At 45.1% G+C, this 22,966-nt stretch overlaps 1 protein-coding gene across 2 annotated transcripts in view; it reads left to right on the forward strand.

Annotated features, from left to right (window-relative positions):
- The window catches only part of COL4A6 (collagen type IV alpha 6 chain), a 123,043-nt gene that overhangs the window by 19,029 nt on the left and 81,048 nt on the right, over nucleotides 1-22,966 (forward strand). For both annotated transcript variants that reach the window (XM_072981252.2, XM_072981253.2), the window contains exon 3: nucleotides 20,519-20,602. In XM_072981252.2, the coding sequence (XP_072837353.2) occupies nucleotides 20,519-20,602 (84 nt within the window). The remainder of the gene's footprint in view (nucleotides 1-20,518; nucleotides 20,603-22,966) is intronic.

Genomic DNA, 22,966 nt, shown 5'->3' on the forward strand with positions numbered 1-22,966 from the left:
AGCTTTCAGGGTTCAGAAAATGGGAAAAGGAATGATGTGACACAATAAAGGGACTGTTAATTATAACAGCGAAACGTTTATTAAGGCCTCGAGATCTTGGCACATCAGTCCGTTGGCCATAAAAGGCAAATGAGCAAAAGGAATGGGTAGTGTAGTCATGGTGACCCAGGGGAACAAACATTTCTCCTGTATTAAGTAGTATGGAATCTGAGGAACGTTGTGTGTCTCCTGTTGTGTTTGAAAAGAGAAAAGGAATTGTCCAGACAAAGAAATTGCAGAGGGGCAGGGAAGAGCAACCCATGTCTATCTTACGGGTATAACCAGCCTTAATGCCATGGAAGGAAATAGGTATGAACTATGCAAAGTTTCAAAAGGAGCCTTCAGTGAAGTGTATGCATCCCATAATTCTCCATCATCCGACTTTCCCTGTTTTCTTGTAACAAAGCAAACACACAAGTTTTAAGAGCCACTGCGTATACTTAGTAGCCCCTGACCTGTGGTTATGAATTTGAGGGACCACTGCTCCCTTAATATTTAACATATTTAACACCTCTCCATGGAGTAATGGCCCCTTCCGTGTTTCTCCGTGGTCCTGTTTTGACCTCAGTTGCCATCCAAGTTTACTATGAGAGCGATGACTGGGGAGAACAGAAGACACGTTTATTACTTAAAATATAAAAATTCTGTGCATTCAGTCCAAGCAAAGACATATTTTCAGAAGTGGAAGGACTGCCCGGCCAGCTTGTGGTAGGCAGCTTGCCAAATCTTGCTGGTCTCCAATTCCCATGGTCCCTTCCTGCTGCCTGCAATGGGAGTTGCGAGCGACAACATCTGGAGGTCTTCGCCTTTCCCCTACCCACCTCTGTGGATCATGTAGTGCCCACAAATAGAACTTGACTAGGCCAGCGGTTCCCAGCCTTGGGTCCCCAGATGTTCTTGGACTAAAACTCCCAGACGCCTTCAACACTCGTTGTGCTGGTTAGGGTTTCTGGGAGCTGTAGTTCAAGAACATCTGGCGACCCAAGGTTGGGAACTACTAGAGCATACCCAGTGTGTCAGTTTCTCATGGGGGGTCTTGATAGATCTCAGCTGGTGAACATGGACTACATGACCTCTCTGATTCCATGTCCTATTATGAACCCATTGTGCTTGGTTCATAATACTGAGCCCAGCCACGGCCATGGGGGGGGGGTCTTTTGAAGGGGGCTGCCTTTAAGGATGCAGCGGATTGTCTCTCTCCTGGTTTGGAATGAGCAGCCCAGCGGTGGAGCAAAGCAAGGGATGGAGATAAAAATCTGTACGTGTTTGATATTTTCCTACACATAATTCGCTGAATGTAGAATAGCTAGGGCTTGAAAGGAAATAGACCGTGGAGAGCAAAGGAAGCTGGTATTCTGCAGATAAAAACATGGCACAATGGTCAAAATGCAGAACCCAGTGCCAGGAGACTTCTAGTAAATTTGCAGCATGATGAGCTCACCACGCTAAAGACCCAGTTATGTCATAACTGGCTTACAGAAAATCAGTCTAGATCGGTGCTTCCCGCATTGAGCCTTCTAAATTCTTTATCCCTAATGGCTTCCACAGGTCTGTATGTTTCACTTGTGACAATTGTTCTTCCCCCATTCTACAGTACTTTTCACCATGAATTTGAGTGTCACACACTACCCTTTGATCAAAGGATCTTCAAGGCGCAGAGGAATAAGAGGGGTTCGATTCCCCCACTGGGCCTCCTTGGCAGGGGGTGGACCATAGGGTCCCTTCCAGCTTCTGCAGTTCTAAGATGATGAGGATGATAAACAAACCAAGCCCTCTACCGCATTCACACTGTTCAACAGCCCTCAATCTCCTAGCCAGTGAATGGAGCCAAAGCATCCTTCTTTCCTATTTTTTTTTTAAATCTCAAAATGGTGAGAAACATTTGTAACTATTGTTTAATGCCGATGAGTAATGCACCGGGTGCAGGAGCACCTGTCTGAGACTTGAGCACAAATGTCAAATGATTTCCTCGGGTAATTCTGTTTTTTGCCAGTTGTGTCTCCTGCATCGAATTGGATTTGGAAGATCAGCTCTGTTGGCTCATCTCAATTCCCATCTGGTTTGCTGTGGCTGTCGGACCCCCCACCCCACCCCCCCAAGCCCTCGAGTTTCATTCTATCAAACAGATTTTTGAACTCTTCCTCCTCCGAGTAATTACATCTTGCAGGAACTATGTGGGGTTAATTATTCCTTGGATTCTGGGTCCCTTTGGAGTCCATCCAGCCACCTTGCACAAGAACATCCAAAATAGAACATTTTGTTACGGACACCGTGATCGGAGGAGGACCACAAGAGTATGCAGCCAAGACTTGAGGAGTTTTTGTTTTGTTTTGTTAAGCATTTGGTTAAAGTGCTTTTTGTTTTCCTCGGTGGGAAGAGAATCTGTAATATGGAAAGTAGTTATCTTTTAGCGAGTCACGTAGTTGTAGTGGTTGGACGAGCCTTTGGTAACTATCTGCCCTCCACATGTTTGGGATCGCAATTCATTTTGCCTGGACACTGCTGATGGAATTGTGGTCCAAAATATCTCAAGGGCATCAGTTTGGGGAAGCCTGGGTTACAGTGACAGCCTAGGCTTCAGGAGATACCCATTGAAATCCCTATTCTGTAGCTGACTGGATAGCTCAGTGAGATAGATCTCTGGCTGTGGAACCAGAGGTTGGGAGTTCGATTCCCCCCTTTGGTGCCTCCTGGGAGAAAGAGCCAGCCTGGGTAGCCTTGGGCCAGCTGCACCGTCCCAAGGTTGCCCCTAGAGGAAGAGAATAGTAAAACACTTCTGAGTACTCTCTACCTAGAAACTCCAGGAAAGAAACGCCATCATCAGTCAGGATCAACTTGACAGCACATGCTTATTTTATTCTGGCATGAAACTTATTCGGTGGCCTCACTCAGTCCAGGCACTGCTTATTTAAATGTTTACATCCTGTTCTATATCCCTAGATCTCAGGTAGGACACAATTTAAAAGATTTTAAGACAAACATGACATTTCAGGACAACTTGAATCTGACTCCGCACTCTGATCGGGCAAGATCCTTGGACTCACCCCCACCTGCAAAGGTTATGATAAAGGTGGCTTTAGGTTTTGCAGAAACACCCAGAAAGCGGAAAAGGGAAAGCCCTGCATGCAACCTTGGATTTATTTTTATTTTTTGAAAGAAAGGCAAGAAATCAGCATAATTAGAAGCGACCGGAGGGAGGAGAAAGGTTGGGCCATGTCCAGAAAAGGACAGCCAGATGGTTCTAAGTCTGGAAACAAGTGTGATTTGGAAGAGTTTGTGAATTCAGTCATGATTAAACCAGGGTCTCTCTAGTCCTGTGGTTCCTGACCTTGCGTCCCCAGATGTTGTTGGACCACAACTCCGAGAAATCCTGGCCAACACAGCGAGTGGGGAAGGCTCCTGGGAGTTGTGGACCAAGAACATCTGGGGGCCCACGGTCGGGAACCACTGCTCGAGTCCAACATTAATGGGTGTAATGATTGTGACCACAGGTCTTTTTAAAAAAAACAGTGAGAGGATGATATTATAAACCAGTGGCACTCACTCATGGGCTTGGTTTTGACTAATTTACCTGGCTTCCCCCCAAAAAAAAAACCTATAATGAAAACAAAGGGCAGAGCCTATGCTTGGGTTTCCCAACGAGTCTCAAGCTCATCCGACACATCACTTATTATTGAGTCCCCATATGACCAGGGTTGCATCTGGAGGGTCTTGAATACAGAGCCATGTCTCCCAAAACACAGATGGCGTTTGGCTACTCCTGTAGGGGCAGCACAGGTGTCTGGACCGAAGCTGTCGTGACCCACGTTCTTTTGTCTCTTGAAAAGCAAGGCAGGTCAAAGCCGTGTAGTTTTGCCAAAGATTCCTCTCCGGCTTGGGTTGAGATAAACTTTAGCCGGCGCGCAGATGAGCTCACCCTGCAGCTGGGTGAAACGCTGCTGGCGCATGAACAGACAGGGACAGCACCGAAAGAGCCTTTTCCCACAACTAAGTTTATTATCTTGCTGCTTTACTAGTGCAATCTCTGCTGAGCCCCTTTTTAAAAAATAAAAAAGACCCTGGGCTTCATTTCCTTTTTGTGTTTGGCTTCAGCAAGATAAACATGATTTCCTCAGACAAACAGCCAGATTATTCTGTTCCGATCGGGATTAGTCCACCTTTTTTTGTTGGCGTTGGGGGGGGGAGGGTTGGCAGGAAATCATCCCGGTGCACCTTGGCCTTCACTCTGGAAAATGCCATCAGTGGAAATGCAGAGGCCACTGCCGGGGAAAGAAAGGAACCTCTGAGATCAGAGCAGCCGTTTGAAATTGGTGTCATAAAAAGTGTGGGGCTGTTCTCGGTTCAGAGCAAGGCAATACATTTGCTTGACTCCTGAAAGCATCTCCAGCTTTCCCAGTTCAAGGACTTATTATGGAAAGGACTATGACGTCCAGACAGGTTTGGACCTGTAGCACTGCTGGATAGCTCAGTGGTTTAGATCTCTGCTTTCAAGAAGCTTGCAGTGGCTTCATATGCTGGATGCATTGGCTTTGGGTACAAGCAATGCAGACAAGGAGGTTGAACAGATAGGGGAAAGGTCTGGGCAATTTCTGTGTCCCATCCTAACGGGCTGCTCACAAACACTTTTCTGACATACAGTGGTGCCTCACACAGCGAGGTTAATCCATTCCAGATTAACCCTCGCTGTGTGAAAACATCGCTGTACGGATCAAAAAAAGCCATTGGAACGCATTAAACTTAGTTTAATGTGTTCAAATAGCAGCTTTACTCACCATACGGCGATGTTTCTCCGATGCCCGGCAGCCATTTTCACGCCCTCCCCTCGCTTAACGAGGGCGTGAAAACGCTGCGCGTGGCCATTTTGGGGCTTCCGGCGGCCATTTTGAAGCCGCCGAACAGCTGATTGGCAGGTCACAAAGTGAAGGTCGGTAAACGAACCGCTTACCGACCGTCGCTCTGCGATTTTGAGCCATAGGGGCTGTCGGTGTGCGATCGCATTTGCGATCGCTAGAACAGCCGCGTCGTGCGGATTCGTCGTTCTACGGTGCACTCGTTGTGCGAGGCACCACTGTGTTTCCATATGTTCAACAAAATCTTCTGCTCTACCCTCTGAGTTCTTCCTGGGCTTTCCTTTTTCAAATCTAGACACTGGCTGTCCTGCTCCATTATAATGATTTCGGCCTTCAAGAGTATAACTCAGCAACCACATCCTTGAAGCTAAGCTATTTTATTAGATTTTGGTGTGATGTTTTTATCTATCTTGCTCTGTGTTTAAATAATTTACATAATTAAATAATTATGTTCATATTGTTGTTTTAAAAACAAATATCCGAATTTTGTGTGCAGACTGAGTACTGTGGGAAGGCAAGCTTTGCAATTAAAACTGTAAGAGAAAAGACAAAATGCACAAAGGCCAAAAGGGGGAAAGAGTGGTGGATTGTGCCCTTCATTTGTGTATTGGTATCTTGCACGCCCAGTCATTTGGCCTATTCAAACCTGCAATGCTGCTGTATATTAGCTACAGCAGGGACCTCCATAATTATCCTACAGCACTTAAAATAGTTCTTCAGCCTTGAACTAATTTAGAAAAGAGCCTGTAACTCACAGCAGAACCAGCCGGGTGACCAGACTCTCCTTTCTAGTCTCCGTGTGGATGAATAAATGGCTAAGCCATCAGCTCTGATTTGAGCAAAGAAATGGGTAATATGAACAAGAACCAAGGGTGATTTCAGGATCATTTTTGGATCTGTTAGAAGAGTGGAAAAAAATTGAGTGCATGGATTTTGGATAATGACTTTGCAGGTCATGTGGCAAAGGTGGGGAATCTCTTGTCTGTTCAAGGGCCAGGCTCAGTGTCCTAGACGTTCTTGGAGGCCACTGGAACCAACAAGACTTGGTATGAGTATGAACTTCTGGATAGCTCAGTGGTTTGGGAGTTCGATCCCCCACTTGGCCTCTTTGATACAGGCGGGACTCGATGATCCAAAGGGTCCCTTCCAGCTCTGCAATTCTAAGAATATTATTAGTACTCAAAAATACCAGACACAAGTCAATCAGAATTATAAAAACGTTGACTGATATTATTATAACATAAACAAGTTTTAACTAAAAACTGAAGTATCTGTTAAATATTGGTGCAGTATGTTGTTCCTAATATTGCTGGGTTTTGTAGCTCTGATTGTGTTATTTCTGCGATATGCAACTGCTTATAGTACTGTGTGAAATTGCTTGATATTGTTCCCAAAGCCCCAATGACGATGGGGACCACCGAAGTGTGTTTCATCCACAAGCGAGATGTTTCATTTGCTAGGTCTCTGTATTTTGTCAGTTTTTCCAATTCCTTACCTTCAACTCTGGCATCTCCTGGAATTGCAATATCAATGATCCAGACATGTATTCATTCTATTAGTACTGTATCACAATAATTAAGGTGTGAGGTGGCATGAGAATGAATGAAGCAATATTTCTGGGATGTTAGAAGACGGATAAGAATGGATCCTAGAAATTCAGCTGAAAGGGGAGACTGAGAAGGATAGAAATCAGGAAGAAATGATGCCAAGCTAGGTATGGCAGGAGAGGAAGAATCCAAGAGAGAATGAAAAGCATTAGCAACACAAGTAAGGAGAGTTTTGGTGGAATTGTGAGAATAAAACCAGAGATTGGTTTTGAAAAGTGGGTGAAGTTTAGTGAGAAAAATCTGGGAATGGAGCACCATGGTCAGATATGGAAGAAGAGATACAAGGTGAACCAGGAATCTGTTTTTCTTCTTGTACAAGAAACTAAGGGAAGAAAGGGAAAGAAGCAGTGGAAAGCGTGACGTTAACATTGTGGACGACAAAAGGGACACCATTTAGAAACGAAGAATTTGGATCAAGAAGACTTGTAGAAGAAAGGCCATCTGAGGAAAGCAGAGGGAACTGTTCTGTAGGAGGAGCTGAAAAAAATGTGTAAATTCATGGCAGCTTTCTCTAACCTCGTACGCTCTCACTGTGCTAAGACTAAACCTCCCTTTCTCCATATGGCATGGCTGGAGATTATAGTCATTCAAACAGCTGGAGGGCCCAGAGATGGTGAGGGTAGACCTGGAGAAGTGAAGATCTGAAGATAAGGAAAAATAAATTGAGATGGTTGCCCCTAAGTGAGACTTGGTTTCAGAGCCTCAGAAGGTGAGGTGGGGGTGGAAGGTCCATCAGAAAAAGTAATGGGCCACCTACAGAAACTGCCTGAGTCTTAGGTCCAGGAGGAGCCTCAGCACTCAAGACAGACAGTCGGAGGTCCATCTCCTCCACAGTTAGGTAGTTGTTTACAGAGCCAGGGCCGTCCTCAGGCCACCTAGAAAACTGGCGTCTGAAGACACAACCTCCATGCATAGAGTGGCAGCAAAGAATTCCTTGTAAACAGAGGACTTCTCAAATTTAGGGGACATACTTAGCATAAGATTTTTGTTTTGAAGGCTCTAATATCTTGCAGCTGGGCTTTCGGTGAGATTCCAACAACGTCTACTTAAATATTTTAGCCCGGAGCTAAAGTAGCTGAGGGAACCATGTCGTGCGCCCGGCTTCTCCCCGCTGCTGTTCTTCTGCTGGTGATCTCAGACTGGATTTGCTTCTGGAGAACCAGGCACCCCAAAAACCCCGTAGGAGACCTTGGACGGTTTCTGATTTTGCCTGTGTTCGACTCTTTCTCTCTCTGTTGCTCTTAAGACTTTCACGAGTTTTGACCGGCGCTACCTTGACTGTCCGGTCCGGCTGCACCTTCAGAAGACTGAACTCTGTATACTTGCCCGGTTTAGACCCTGTTTCTCAGTCCAAGCCCTGGAGAGGGGGGAGGGGGTTAGGACAATAATCCCCTCCAGATGTTTCTGGATTTCGGCTCCTGAAGCCGAGCCAGTGAAGCCAAAGGTGATAGAGACCGTGGAAGCTGCAGTCTTGCCTTATAGGAAGGGCCACCTCCTTCCCATCTCTGATCAGCTGCGTCTCTTCCTGTTTGGCAGGGCGGAAAAGGGACCCTCGCAGGAGCCTTGAGTAGTTTTGATCACAATCTGCCTCGGTTCGGTCTGGCACTGGTTTGCTGGATTCTCTAAGACATCCTTTCTCTGCTTGCTTTTTCTATTTGCCTCCAAAAAAAGGAACAAGTCGTTCCGGAACAGGCAAGAAGCTTTAAAGAGATCCAAAAACTTCATGTAAAACATTTTTACTCCCCAGCCTTCATCTCAGTATGTTTATTTTTATTTGATTTAAAAAAAAACATTGTGAAAGCTGGCAAGGGATTTGTCCTGCCGGATTTTGGAAGGCTGTGGAATAGTCAGAACTCAGAGATATGGGGCAGAAGCAACTGGTACGGTGAAGTTTCCCAACAGTCACTTCATTCAGGTGGCCTGTGTTAGAGCCGCTGTCAAAATACAGCTTTTCCTGTTGTATGGGGCAAATGTTTTGGATGGTGGATAGTATGGGACAGTGTTTTGTTTTTCTTTCAACTGAAGAAAGAAGTTGGGGGTGATACTTTCCCTTCTCCATCCTTTGTCATTACTCTTCTCCCGTCTCGAAATATTGGACTTTTCTCTCTTGGTCTTTTCTCTTCCAAATATAAATGGGATTAGATTTCAGCAACACTACCAACATTTTTAAAGAGTTCGTCTGCGATTTGGACTCATCGAAGTGGATGGCACTTCAAACTGATGAATGAAAGAGTCAAAGGATTTAGTCTGGGAAAAATATATATTTTTACAATACCTGGTTGTCTATATTCAGTTTCTCCATCAGGCTTTGACTAGGTTCAAAAAAAAAGGACTGAGCGTATTAGTAATGAGTTTGTGTAGAAGGCATCTCCCAACCTTGGAACATTTAGGGTGGTGGACTACAACTTGCAGAATTCTCCTCCTACAGGCCAACTCCACCCCCAACTGTTCCAAGCACAGGCCACACATCACAACTGCTCTCATCTGATGCAGTGCTTGCCAACCTTGGGTCTCCAGATGTTCTTGAACTACAGCTCCCAGAAATCATGACCAGCACAGCTAGGGGTGAAGATCTCTGGGAGTTTTAGTCCAAGAATATCTGGGGAATCTAAGGTTGGAAACCACTGGCCAACATCACATCTGAGCAGCTGAATATAGAATGCAAGAGAGAGCGTTTTCCATGGGCCATATGCTGGTACAATCCCCCCCGGTGGCCCCAGTGTTGGAGTCCAAAGTGGGAGCAATGTGGTTCTGTTAATTCTCACCACATCCATACTAGGGATTGGATTGATTAAACAAGGTTGACCCAATTTTGCTGCCTGATGAGGACAGAGTGGCCTTCCTCACTCCCTACCACTCAAGCCAACAAAAGTTGGCCACTGGGTCCTAATTTAGAATTGCATCTTCTGCCTCGCCTCTGTCACCAGGATCACTGAAGACATGTTGAGTTGGTTCCTGGGAATACACAACTGTCTCTCCCAAGATGGTGGCCAAGGTGGGCTGTTGGACACTGCTGCCACCTTCACACATGATCTCAGGATCTGCTGGCAGAAGCAACTGCCCCACTCTACCATTGAGCCTGTCTGTACAACCAAAGTGAAAATAGCCCATAGGGACCATCGCAAAGCAATAGCTTTTACGATGGCAAAAAGTCCATCGCAAAGCGTTTTCTTCGCTAAGCGGAGCAATCGCTATGCAAGGCACCACGGTACTAGACTACCTTGCTGGTTTCCCACCAGGCAATTCCGCTGGCTGGCTGTACAGCAGGGTAGCATTATTTGAGTTCCCAAAGAAGATGAAGGAATCTGACCTAGGTGAGCTCACTGGAAGAAAACACCTGGTTCTTTCCAGGTACAGGTGAGGCAGCTTTCTTTTGTGATCTCAGTCTCTGGAAGTGAATGGCTTGAGGCCTACTTGGGGCCGCCCGACGCTTCTAGCTGTAGATTTGAAAAAGGCACTGATTATGTTATCCTCACTTCATATTAATATCTTCTGCCTTCTTTTTCACTGAAGCAGGAGGCAATAACCCTGTTGCCAACACACTCTGTTCTGCATCATCCTGTTGTCAGCTCACGTGTCATCTTCTTGGCTTCAGGAATCAATTCCTTAATTCATAACATTGCACGAGGTTCTAAATGCACATTTGGTGTTATGGAACAAGAAAAGGAAACCAGAAAGTTCCCCCGTGAGCAGCCAAGGAAAATAATAAGGAGACCTCCTTTCTGCATTTTTCTGTACGGTGTGAGGATGAGTATCAATCATGCCATTGTTTCAGAGTTTCAGAGTTGGACTCCTTCAACTCTTCTGTTGCTACAGGGCTGGCCTTTTTATAGTTCGCAATCTCCATTTTCTTGGCAAATCAAAGCAGGTGATTTTGTAAACCGTCAGGTTGTATTTAGGCCTCCAAACAGCCAAATGGGATTAACAAGGTGAAAGCAGCAGAACATTTAATAGGACATCCAGGTCTGATAGAAAGACAGAGGTTGTATTTAAACAATTGGTGTCAGTATATTCACTCTTCATTAATCATAGGAGATTAATCGTAACAGGATTGGGCAAGTTTTTTCCATGGTTCCCTCCCCCCCATCTGATTTGATTTTAGAAATGCTAGGATAGAACTGAATTATAGCGGCCCTGGTAGAATTTTCAAGGTAAGTGAAATATTTAAGTGGCTTGACCAGTTCTACACTCCCAGTGAGTTCCCATGGTTGAGTGGGGACTTGAACCCAGTTCTCCAGGGTCCTAATCCGTCAATCTATCCACTACACCACATTGGGTCTCTTAGCAAGCAAAAAAAGCAACAACCCACTGCAAACTTCAAGAGTGGACTGCCATTTTGAGCAAACCCATAAGCCAAGTACACTATCCTTATTTCCACCCCATTTATGTTTGTGCACCTTGGGACGTGGTGGCGCTGTGGGCTAAACCGCAGAAGCCTGTGCTGCAGGGTCAGAAGACCAGCAGTTGTAAGATCGAATCCACGCGACGGAGTGAGCGCCCGTCCCTTTGTCCCAGCTGCTCGCCAGCCTAGCAGTTTGAAAGCATGTAAAAATGTGAGTAGATAAATAGGTACCACCTCGGGGGAAAGGTAAATAGCGTTCCAGGTCTAAGTTGCGCTGGCCACGTGACAACAGAAACTGTCTTCGGACGAACGCTGGCTCTACGGCTTGGAAACGGGGATGAGCACCGCCTCCTAGAGTGGGACACGACTGACTAAAATGTCAAGGGGAACCTTTACCTTACCTATGTTTGTGTGGAAAGTGACAGTTTGACACCCTCCATTTGGCCTGGATTGTATTCATTTCTAAAAAACGCTTTCTTCTCCCACAGAGAGAGCGCAAGCTCTTTTCTCTCTAAGCGGTGGACCCAACAGAATGTACTCTTTTTTCACAGATATCTATTGATAATCAGCTGTGCCTTATCTTTATTAAAAGATCTGCCTCTCCAGACTTTCCAAAACATTCAAGCTTGCATAGTTATGCAGATCACACACCACTCCACAGCATTTGTCTATTTGTAAATAAAAGAGCAACCCATTTACAACAAATTTCTGCGTTTTTGCCCTTTTTTGGTTCTCTCTCTGCGTGTGTGTGTGTTATAGCTGAGAACTAAGTTGCTTTAGATATAATCTGCAGTTTCTCCCCTGCACATAGGCATCTCAGTGAAATAACTTACCAGGCTGCACCTCTTCTGTTCTGTATAATCTGAAATAAATCTTAGAAAAGAATTCCATCCGTCTTTTTCTTCCAGACAGGTAAGATTATCTCCTGCTGGGGCTGCCTATTTTCTCTTGGTGCATGAACCAAAAAAAAAATCCCTGAAAAGTGATCTGTTCTGTTCTCGGTGTCCCTATAAATTAAATTAGGCACAAGGTATTTCAATAAACATGCAATTCTGAAGGGATTAATGAAGCCTCCCCCGGCCTCTTGCCTCTCATCTTCTACTGCCATCCTCGTTTAACTGTCTAGCAAGCCAAATGGGGGATGTCAAATGATCACTTTCCACACAAACATAAATGCTCAGAATTGTGGTGAAGAAAACTGAAGGTGAAGATGCCATACACACCTCTTTCAGCCTTTTGGACAGTCAGTCCATTAACCAGTGAGATAAATAAAATGAAAGTTTGGAGGTCCATAACTGTCACGGACGGCAAACAGCAAAACAGCTGAGCAGTTCATTATGACCTTTGTGAGTCGTTGGCTGAATTCAGTTGCGTTTCTTCATTTAGCCACAAATCGGGTTTTGATTTCTTGGTCAAGGAGAGAGGAGCATTTTGTATCAACGCCTGCTTCAACCAACCAGATTTAGTGCTACCTCTCATAGTTCAAGGATAGCTCTAGGAGGTGACTGCATGAGTTTGTATTTAGAGACGCTATAATTAATATAGACTTTTCAGCTGCCTTCAGGATTGTTTGGTCTGCTTGGAGCAGAGAATTCGAGTTCTTAAAAATAACACCGAGCTAACAGGAAGAAATGACTCTGCTGGGTTTGCTCATTTTGATCTAATGTGCCCTCAGGGAGAAAAACGGGATGACCCTGATCCAGGTATCATATGCCAAGCTGGAAATCTGAATAGATTTTTTAAAAAAAAAACCTTTGGGGCTTATTGTTCGGTGAGCAAAACTCCACCTTCACATGGGTTCGGTTCCACCCTGTCTGCTTCTGACGTATATAACTGTCCTAATTTAGAAACTTAATCTAAGGATGAGTTATAACAGTAATTTGAACAGACGAATACCGCAGCTACACCCTTGTAGGTGATGGATACAGTTAGCTGCACTCATATAAATGAGTCCGTATCCCAGGGGTAGAGTGGCAAAATCTACCCTTTTACCAGGGACAGTCCTCTGCTTGAGAGGGTCCCCTGACTGAAGGGCCACCCATCCCAAACCCATTTTGAAGATAACAAACCAAATTGACGTGAATGGCCTTGAAGTTTCCCCTACTTAGTTAATGCCTTGACTCGGCAGGTATACAGGTCACCGTCTACCCTATTTGGGTGAGATTTTACTGCAATTTAGTTTCAACTTTAAAAGGTGATTTCTAATTACCCCTTGCTTGTCTAAATGAATGTATTTAATTCTGTGTCAATCGTCTTCTTTGAGGTGTGCTTTTGGGGGTGAGCAATATGTAAGTGACCATCTAGACCCGTTCGCTATGAAAAAAACCCCAACCAAGAGCAGTTTTTCGTAGACACTGGTCATAGGGGGCCACAGCTTTTTGGCGATCTTGGTCACAGGGCACCACTTACTCGTAACCTCAAAAAAGAGTGGAGTTTCGATGTCTCTAAAACTCTGTTTTATCACTGTTCTCAAAACTCTAGTTTTAAATGCATTAATTTATCACTGCATGAAAGGAGGATAAAGAGAACTCACTTACCTCTTTCTGTAAACCTGCAGAATTTTCACTTGCGTGAATGGGTACTTTCCACCATGGCTTCCGTTCATTCTGGAAAACATCCATAACATGATAAACCACTTGGCAAATTCAATGTGCTCCATCTGAAAAACTGCACGGGCTTGAATTAAGACTCAGACAATGGGATTTTCCTATTCTTATTCATGGACCACGTAAATTTTCCCCTCTTCAAACTCCTATTGAAAAATAACAGGAGGTGTTTCAAAGCACGGACGCTCATGTTGGCATCCCCGTTCATTTCAAAATCCCAGGTGGATTGTTCCCTTTGAGACGCCAGCGATTGTCTTTTCCCAGCTGTGCAGCCGCCCTCAAGGCTTCACCCTAGCCTCCTCGGGCGAAGTCGCAATGCAATCCAATTCAAAACCATCAATGAAATATTCTGTAATCCTATAAGACTCGTTTCACAATGCCACCCTTAGGATGAAATCAAATATTGGGGAATTTCTAGCTATTTGGACTGCTCTGCTCCTACGTAGAGGGGCAAAGGGTGGGTCCCTTCTGGTGCAGTTTTATCTGAGATGTCCTAGATGCTTTATTTTATTTACATTTCCCAGCCACCATTCCATCCAAAATGGCTTGATCAAAATCCTTCGCTTAATACTTTATTGCAGTAAGCATTTTGTTCTAGGTGCTAAACTGGCAGTGTCAGAGTTAGAAGGTTTGTTTTGTGAAGTGATTTGAAATTCGTTAAGTCAGTGGTTCCCACACTTTTTCGATTCACGGCTCACTTGACTTGCTGGCCACTGGCTGTGGTTCCCCCAATAGAATACAGTGATGCCTCGCAAGACGAATGCCTCATGGGATGAAAAAACCGCAAGACGATTGGGTTTTTGTGATCACTGTGGTGCCTTGCAAGACGGTTTCTTCTATGACCATGCTTTGCAAGACTTCCCCCCCCCGAGACCGATGCCTCGCAAGACGAATACATTTCATTAGTCTTGCAAGACGATTTTTTCACAAGACAGTGATTCTCGTGGAACGAATTACATTCGTCTTGCGAGGCACCACTGTACAAGGAGGCCAGAAGGAAATAAGTCCCCCCACACCTCCAGGCATGAACCAGAAAAACAGGCTGGGAACCAGTTTGCTTTTCTGAGGATTTGTGGTGGTTCGTGGTTATCCATGGACCCCAAACCACCATGAACCACTGCCCATCTCAGCAGACCTGGGTTCTAATCCTCACTCCGCTATGAAAACTCATTTGGAGAGGGAGGGAGAGAGAGAGAGGCAATGGGAAACCATTCCCTGAACATCTCTTGTAGCCGGGGTTGCCATAAATTAGAAGAAATTTGATGGCCCCTCACAATAGCACATTAAATATATGATATCTAAGATCTGTATGTGCATGCACACCTCTTTTTTTTTTTCCAAAAATAGTGGGGGCGGGAAAGAGGGAGCAGATGTAAAAAGTGAACAGATGAGTTGGCTATAGATGGTTACTGGGTTATGGTTTTGGCAACCCTGGAGGATTTTGTAGGAAGGACCCTGTGAATTTTATGGCCCAATCTCAGCAGAGGACCGCATGGAAAAACAAGCTGCTCTTTGACACTGGATATTTCCAGCATGTTTCAAGAAAAGGGACAGTTCTGCCTGACTGCGCTTTTGGAATTTCTTCAACTCTGTAGCAGGGCTTGGCAGGCTCAGCCCTTCGACTGGCCCTTGAGGAATTAAAAATAACAAGAGACGAGAATGACTGTTCCTACCTTGTTTGTATCGGAAGCCTCTAGAAAGCTGGAGAAGGGCTGGGATGTTGACTCCTTTCGCAGGGGAGTGATAGACCCAAATGTGTTCATTAATTACAATGAGTCATAGGGTGCATTAATCAATTTTTAAAAAGCCAGTGTGATGGCCATAGAGTGTGGGACGGGGACACAACCCACAAGACTTGGCTTCCCATCCCCGGTTGGCCATGGAACGTTGGGTTGTGATCAGATGGCAAGAAAATATTGTGTCCAATAGAAAGGGTTATTCTGCTGTCTTAAGCTTCTGTCTCTGCAGGAATTGCTCTAACCTGATCCTCAGAACCATTAGCCCTGTCAGGGGCGAGTCTACTGTGAAACTAATGAAGCTTTGCTTCATTGCCTCTAATCTGGGAGGGTGATGATCTGTCATGGAGCAACCTCATAGAAGAAGATAAGAGTGGTTACCCAGAACACTGTTGGTTGTGAAGGGCCCCCAAAATGTAGGTACATCGCCAAGCTTTGCCACTGGACCAAAGAGGTCTAGCAAAAAGAAGGGTCGGGCTGGCTCGTGAGCTCCCGCATGTTGTGTGATCCCTGGAAAACAGCTTGCGTCGGATCGTGCCACAAGCGGTTCAAAATGCCAGCTATTTCTGTGTCTCGATGGCCTCCTCCCTGCGGACTGCCAGCGGTAAGGCCACTCCTTAAGCACGTCACGGACCTTGACAACCCTATTTGGGTCACCGGTGTAAGGCCGATGCCATTTGACGGCACACAACCACACACAGTTAATTAACGAGGTAACGGTGGATCGTCAAGCACAGAGGAGGCCTTTGTCGGGAAGGCACTTGGGGGTGTCCGCTCCTTGAGCTCAGGCAGACGGCCGAGGCCGAAACCGACTTAAACTTTAGACAGATTCTATCTCTGGCGCTCTTTATGCGCCTTGTCCTTAACAGCGCTTGACCCCTGCTGCAATCAACGAAGTTGTGCCAGAGATTATTTTGCTCACAATGGGGCCAATACAGAGGCAAAGCTGGCCTCCGGGCTGGGTGTCGTTGGGCACTTTCCAAGCCTTGCTTCATCACGGGACAGGCTGCCAAAGCATGAAGCCCTTGGACCCCCTGATGCTACTGTTCTTCTCCCCCCCCCCCGCAATACACACTCTCTGTTGCCCTTCCTGCCAGTTCTCTGGCCTTTTCTGAATAAGTGAAGCATGAGCAGAGCAACATGCAGGAAGCTCAAGAAGAAAGACTACCCAGACTAGGTTGTTGGCAGGCTTGTCTTTGCCCCTGCAAGCCATTGAGCAGAGGTGGCCTGGGCCTGGTGGCACACCTTCTTCGCTGCACAGACAATAAAACGGCACCCCTTTCTGCACAGGCAACAAAATGGTGCCCCTTTTTTTCTGCATAGATGACAAAGTAGACCCTCTCCCTTTCTACACAAGCAACAAAATGGCACCAATTCCTTTCTGCAGATGCAACAAAATGGTGCCCCTTCTTTACTGCACCAGCAACAAAATGGCGCCAATTCCTTTCTGCACAGGCAACAAAATGGCTTCCCTTCCTTTCTGCACTGACAACAAAGTACACCCTCTTCCTTTCTACACAGGCAACAAAATGGCATCATTTGCTTTCTGCTGATGCAACAAAATGGTGCCCCTTCCTTTCTTCACAGGCAACAAAATGGTAGACTGCCAAAACAAAAACAAAATGGAGCCCTTGGCCCTTGCTGCTGCTGCTCTCTCTCTCCTTTGCCCTTCCTGCCACTTTTTATTGCTTTCTCTGAGAAAGTGCATCATGACCAGAGCAAAATGCAGGAAGAGCCGTCCCTATTCACTCTGCCGTCTCTCCCTTTGCCTGGCCACGCTGCCTGGGCCCCTAGAAGGAAGGGAAACGCGGGGGGCAAAGGTGAAGGCGAACCCAGGAAGGCTGTGCAGGGCAGATTCCACGGCCTTGATCTTCTGCCCAAATGAACCCAACTCGGAGTAGGACAGGTAGAGCACGAGAAGAAAGCCGACCCAGACTAGAGTTGCCTGTGCGCCTGCAAACGATGGAGCAGAGGAGGCCTGAGGCTGGTGACTCAGCAGAACGTCTGGCATCCTGGGAGGAGCTGAGGCTAAATTAGTCACAGGGCTACCCTCCAGACGTGCGGTGGACTTTCTAGCGCTGAACGAACTCAGCTCTGAAGAAATAGCAGTCAAATTGTTCACCCTGCTAGGTTCAAAATCATGTTTTCCATGGCTTTTGAATTTAGTTTAAAAAGAGCCCTGGAACTGGATGAGGCCAAAAGTCTGTCGATCTCATCCAGCATCCTCGTTCCCACTGTGGTCCACTGGGAAGCAAAAGGAAGGGGATCAGCCATCTGTCATGTTTGTTCCTCAACTGGGGAACAGTGTCGCTCTTCTGATTAGTCCCATCAAGTCCTCCTTGTGGGCTCCCCATAGGTATCAGGTTAGGAACACAGGAAACTATCCTAATCTGGATCAGACCATGGATCTGTCCCACCAAATGTTCTCAGACTCTGCTGTTCTCCAGACTTTGGGAAGGATTCTGTCAAAGCCCTACCTGAGGATCCCTAGTATTGCCAGCTGGGTCCGCATCTGGGGAATAACCAGACATGACTCTGCGTGGCTTCCAAAATCAGGCATGATGGATAACCTCAAGATGGTAAAGATCTTGACCACCATGGGCGTAGAGGACTTCCAGTTTTGGTTTCTCCAGGTTCAGCTTTTAAAAATCTCCAGGTCTTTATTTCCTGAACAGGATGTTCTATGCTAGGTTTGGCAAATCTTGGTCAAAAGTAAAGAAAGAAAAAGAATTGAAATGAAATGATAATAATTAGAACACAGAGCTGGATGGGACCTCATGGAAAGTCCAATCCCTGTCAGGAAGGCCCAACGGGGAATCGAACTCAGAACCTCTGCAGCCAGATACCTAAACCACTGAACTATCCAGCAGTCCTTCTTGTCCTCACATGGGTGTTGTTGTCCCAGCCACCCACAAGGCGGGTGTATGGGTAAGTAGGGTTAAGACTAACCAGGTTTTGCTTTGAATTAAGGATTTTAACCTGCTTCAAACCATGATTAAAGCTAGCTGCCGGAAAGCAAAGAGGGAATTTCTCAATGGTTGGAGCAAAGGGTGCACCGTTGTGCCATCTGCTCCCTTCATCATGGCTGAAACACAGGTCCCTTTCTCCCTACGAGCTCTAAGAATAGCTGTTTTCAACCTTAGACGAAGCCGCGCACCCTGCCTGAAAAGCCGGGAGGTTTTCCTACCAAATACACCCTGATGCCTTTACATTTCGGATCGGACGCTTCAGAGTCAAATGCAGTTTACTGAAAGGTTTCAAGATACGGGCCAATGGTTTTGAATTTGATGCACAACTCTTCCGCCAAGCCCGATGAAATAAAAATAGGATCCCTTCTAGAAAGGCAAAGCAGACTGCGACAACTCACACACATCAATATAAAGCACATGGCTGTTGGCTATTTAAGTAATTTGGGAGTGTCTGATGTCAGCTCCTTCCCGTAAATAAAATACTTGTGTGACATGGAACACCTGGTCTCTTGCCAATTGGCTCCAGTGGGCTTCCTCCCCTGCTTGGGTTTCATTCATTCACAAGTGAGCGGTGTGACCTATTAATGCAATGGGAAGAGAAAGCAAGGGAGATAGTTTGGTGTGAACATTTGGATCTTTTGGAAGCGAGCTTCGTCTCTTTTCAGAGGAAATGCTTGGTTCAGTTCTTCTTCATATGGGGGAAAAATATCAGAGGAACAGATGCAGTTGCTATTGGATTAAAGGCGTGTTGTGAAATATTATGAATGAGTTGCTCTGGAGCAGCTGTAAATTAGACTGATCTGTTCAAGGCCAGGTCTCCCAACGGGTGTACAAAATGTCTGGTCTTTCAGCAAAAATGTGGCCAGATACATAACCCACTTTTAAGTCTTTAAATAAATGTATTATGTAAATAAATGTATTAAACATGGATTGTTGGAGAGCTCAGTGGTTTGGGTATCAAAGGTTGGGAGTTTGATTCTTCACTGTGCCTCTTTGACAGGGCTGGGCTTGGCGATCGATAGGGCCCCTTCCAGCTCTGCAGTTTTAAGATTCTTATTATTTAACTTTCTTAAGTAGCGTCGATTTCAGAAGCCAGAGTAGACACTGATGGGTATTCAGATCAGACGGCAACAACAAAAGGATAACAGCGATACCACGCTACAAATAAGTACATAATCTATGTAAAACACTCAACACAGCCCATACAATGAACCCCTTTTTAGCAGACATGTGTAAAATTCTGCTGTTAATTTAGACGGTCAATGGATTACACAAAGATTGGTTTGGTTGAATTTAGGTCTCATGGGAAATTAACATGCCTCGTTGATTTCATTCAGGAGGTACCATGTTCAACTAATTGAGCTCTTCCAAACCACTCTGTTTAGAGTATTGTGGCTGAAACCCAATGCCCTTATTTATTTATTTATTTATTTATTTATTTATGTATGTATGTATGTATGTATGTATGTATGTATGTATGTATGTATGTATGTATGTATGTATGTTTATATCCTGCCTTCCCTCCAAAACTGGAATTTGGGTGTGTGTGTGTGTGCTCAAAAGAATATCAGAAAAGGAAATGCAGATAACAACACAGACATTTTCACTAATTTAAAAAAAATCACACATAGTATTGAAACATGGCTGGTTTCGTTTAAATATTAAGCAGTAAAAGCAACCTGTGCTGTCTTCTGAAGAGGCCCATGGCCACAGAGACTGGCGAAACGTTAGGAAGAGCAACCTTCAGAACACGGCCAAAGAGCCCGAAAAACCCAGAACAACCATTAGATCCCGGCCGTGAAAGGCTTCGCGAATATAAAAAATACAATAATGCATCATATTTAGACTCAAGACAAAACAGACTGATTATAATTAAACGTGCGTTCTTAACTTGATTCCTGAAGTGATTTCGTCTTCCGTTCTCTTATTGTGCAACCTGCTGCACCGAATTTTACAACCGTCGCTCTAATTTCACTCAAGGAATCAAACAGGAGGGGAAAAGAAACAGATGTGGTTTTAATTGTAATCTTTCAGAGCTCAATGTCCTTGGAATCATTTATGCCTCTGCATCCGTATATCAGTCCGTACCTTGAATCTCAAAACGTGTCTTATGGTAGTATTGTTTGAGTAGCCCTATGCATACTGTACAAAAACATTTTGGGATATTTACAAGCTGAACGTTGAGGTTCTCCTTCCCAGCAGAAATGGCAAGTGACTAGCTTTGGCTTGTGAGCCCTACAAGACAGCCATAAAAAGAGCCATTTCTGGGGTGAAGGATACGTGAGGAAAATGTTGGATGCTTCTACATGCCTTGTTGCTAATTTTATTCCCCTCCCTCTCTCCCCCCCCTCTCTTTTTTCCCTCTACAGGGTGGGAAGAAATTTTATCAAGGTCCTTGTGGGGGTCGAGACTGCAGTTCGGGATGCAGATGTTTTCCAGAGAAAGGTGCTCGGGTAAGTGGGTCCTTTATCTTTGGCGAAGAGAAACAGTCCTCAGGGTTCTTATCTTGGCTGCCTTTTCCGGGAGGAGAACAAAGTCATGATGCTTAAGACTCTGTCTAGTCCATTCATAGCGGGAGGGGAAGTGAGGAAGACCAGCTGCCCCCCAAATGCCAGACATGCCCAGAACTTTGAAATCTCAACTGGAAGGGATTTACAAGCCACGGTCTCTAGACAGGGCCAGGGAGCTAACTGGAATTCAGAATAAGGTAGACTGCTATGACTCCTTATCGGGGAAAAGATCTTATGTGTTCCTCCCTGGGTGTATCAGAGATAAAACCGTCATGGAAAGGTCCTGTTTATGACCTGCAACCAAGACTCTGCTCATGACCCAGTATGCCCAAGTAGCTTACTCAGGGTTGACTCCATCTTCCTCTGAAGTCGGAAAATTTGGTACCCAGTTTGTTAGGAGGGCAATGTGTAGCCTTCCTAATTAAACTGTAAGCCACCCAGAAAGCGCTTTAAGCATTATGGGGTGGTATATAAGCAGCCCAGTTTGCTTTGCTTTGAGCTGGTTGTCCTCTTATTAGCTAGAGTAGGAGCACCTTGCTTGCAGCCACAGGATGGGAGGACAAGTTTTAGTTTAGCTGAAGCTAACGCTCAAATTGGTTATTTTGGGTTTTTTTTAAAAAAAATCTTAAAATACTGTGCTATGGAGGAAGGGCATGGCCTATGAAGCCCTTGGCACCTCCAGAGATAAACCTTGGTGTCTAGAAGTTGCCCAAGTTTGAGTCACCTGGAGGTCTGGGCAGTGAGTAGGAAGCAGAGCAGATGTTGGGATGCAGGCAGCTGTGCCCTGTCTTGGAGCAAATGTCCAGAGAAAAGACGCGACTCTCGGGAGAAAACGGAGTGCCGTCTTTTTCTCTGGATTTTTTTAATCAGCCAGGCTCTTCCACCCAAACCACCTGCCATTAGTAACAGATCCTTTGGGCTTCAATGAAGATCACAGCAGACTCCGCTTGGCGAGAGTAGAATTTCCCACCGATGAGGACATCTCTGGGGTCCTCCTGGCTGGTGACCCACCCTTCTGTCTTTTCCTATTTCTGGGGTTCAGCCGGATTGTTTGAACTGGCCACAACGCTGTTGACCTTGCAGTTCAAGCTTTCTGCTCCTCCTTTTGTTAAGATGTCACAAACATTTTCTTTTGTTTTCGTTGCTAACCTGGGAACTGGGATGAACTTTCGCTTTCTTTCTTATGGGAGGCCTCATTGGTTAGGTCTAGTCACCGGTCAAATGGCATATAATAGAAAAATGGTGGCATCACATCCATAGAGAGAGGTACATGGATTGTGACCTCCAGATCTTGAAATTCCAACTCCTGTGACTTTCGTAGCACACTATTGTCTCTCGGTGCATGTACAACTTCTCCACCTAATTTCATATAGACAGCTGCCATTGTTGTCTATTTGTACAGTACTTTCATCTTTTATAGTCCTTTTATAACTTACATTTCTGCATATTCTTTGTTGTCAACTGCCCAGAATAGTGATTTCTCTAAATGGGAAATATATAAAATGAATGAATGAATTGCAGAGTAGATTCTACATTTGTCTTGGAATTTTACTCTTTTGTAACCCTTAACTTTATCTGTGGTATGTGTGTGTACATACATATTGGTTGAGGGAATGTAGCCCGCAATATAGAGTAATACATTTCAGGGCCATTTCTCAAAAGTATTCAATTGCCATCGCAGCCGGTTTATCACACACTGGTTGTTAATCTGAGACCAGTCTGTTTCCGACCGCTGTCTCTGGCAATCAGAGATTATTACTTACTTATCAGATGCATTTTATCTCTTAGTCTACAGACCACATAACTAGGCTTCTGTCACTTTGCCCCATGCTGAGTTTTTGATGTTGCTTCTGCCGGCTTTTTTCTGTGGTATTTGTTTGATCTTTTAAAGTATTTGTATACTTATTGTTTTTAACTTTAAATATTGTCTTCTAATGTTGCAAACCATCTTCGGTCCTTCTTTAAAAAGGCAGGGTAAATATATTTTGAATGAATGCATGAATGCATGATGGACGGACGGACGGACGGACGGACGGACGGACGGACGGACGGACGGACGGACGGACGGACGGACGGACGGACGGACGGACGGACGGACGGACGGACGGACAGACAGACAGACAGACAGACAGACAGACAGACAGACAGACAGACAGACAGACAGACAGATAGATAGATAGATAGATAGATAGATAGATAGATAGATAGATAGATAGATAGATAGATAGATAGATAGATAGATAGATAGATAGATAGATAGATAGATAGATAGATAGATAGATAGATAGATAGATATGGAAAGGGAAG

Source organism: Pogona vitticeps, chromosome 11 (assembly GCF_051106095.1).
Source record: "Pogona vitticeps strain Pit_001003342236 chromosome 11, PviZW2.1, whole genome shotgun sequence".
Lineage (NCBI taxonomy): Eukaryota > Metazoa > Chordata > Lepidosauria > Squamata > Agamidae > Pogona > Pogona vitticeps.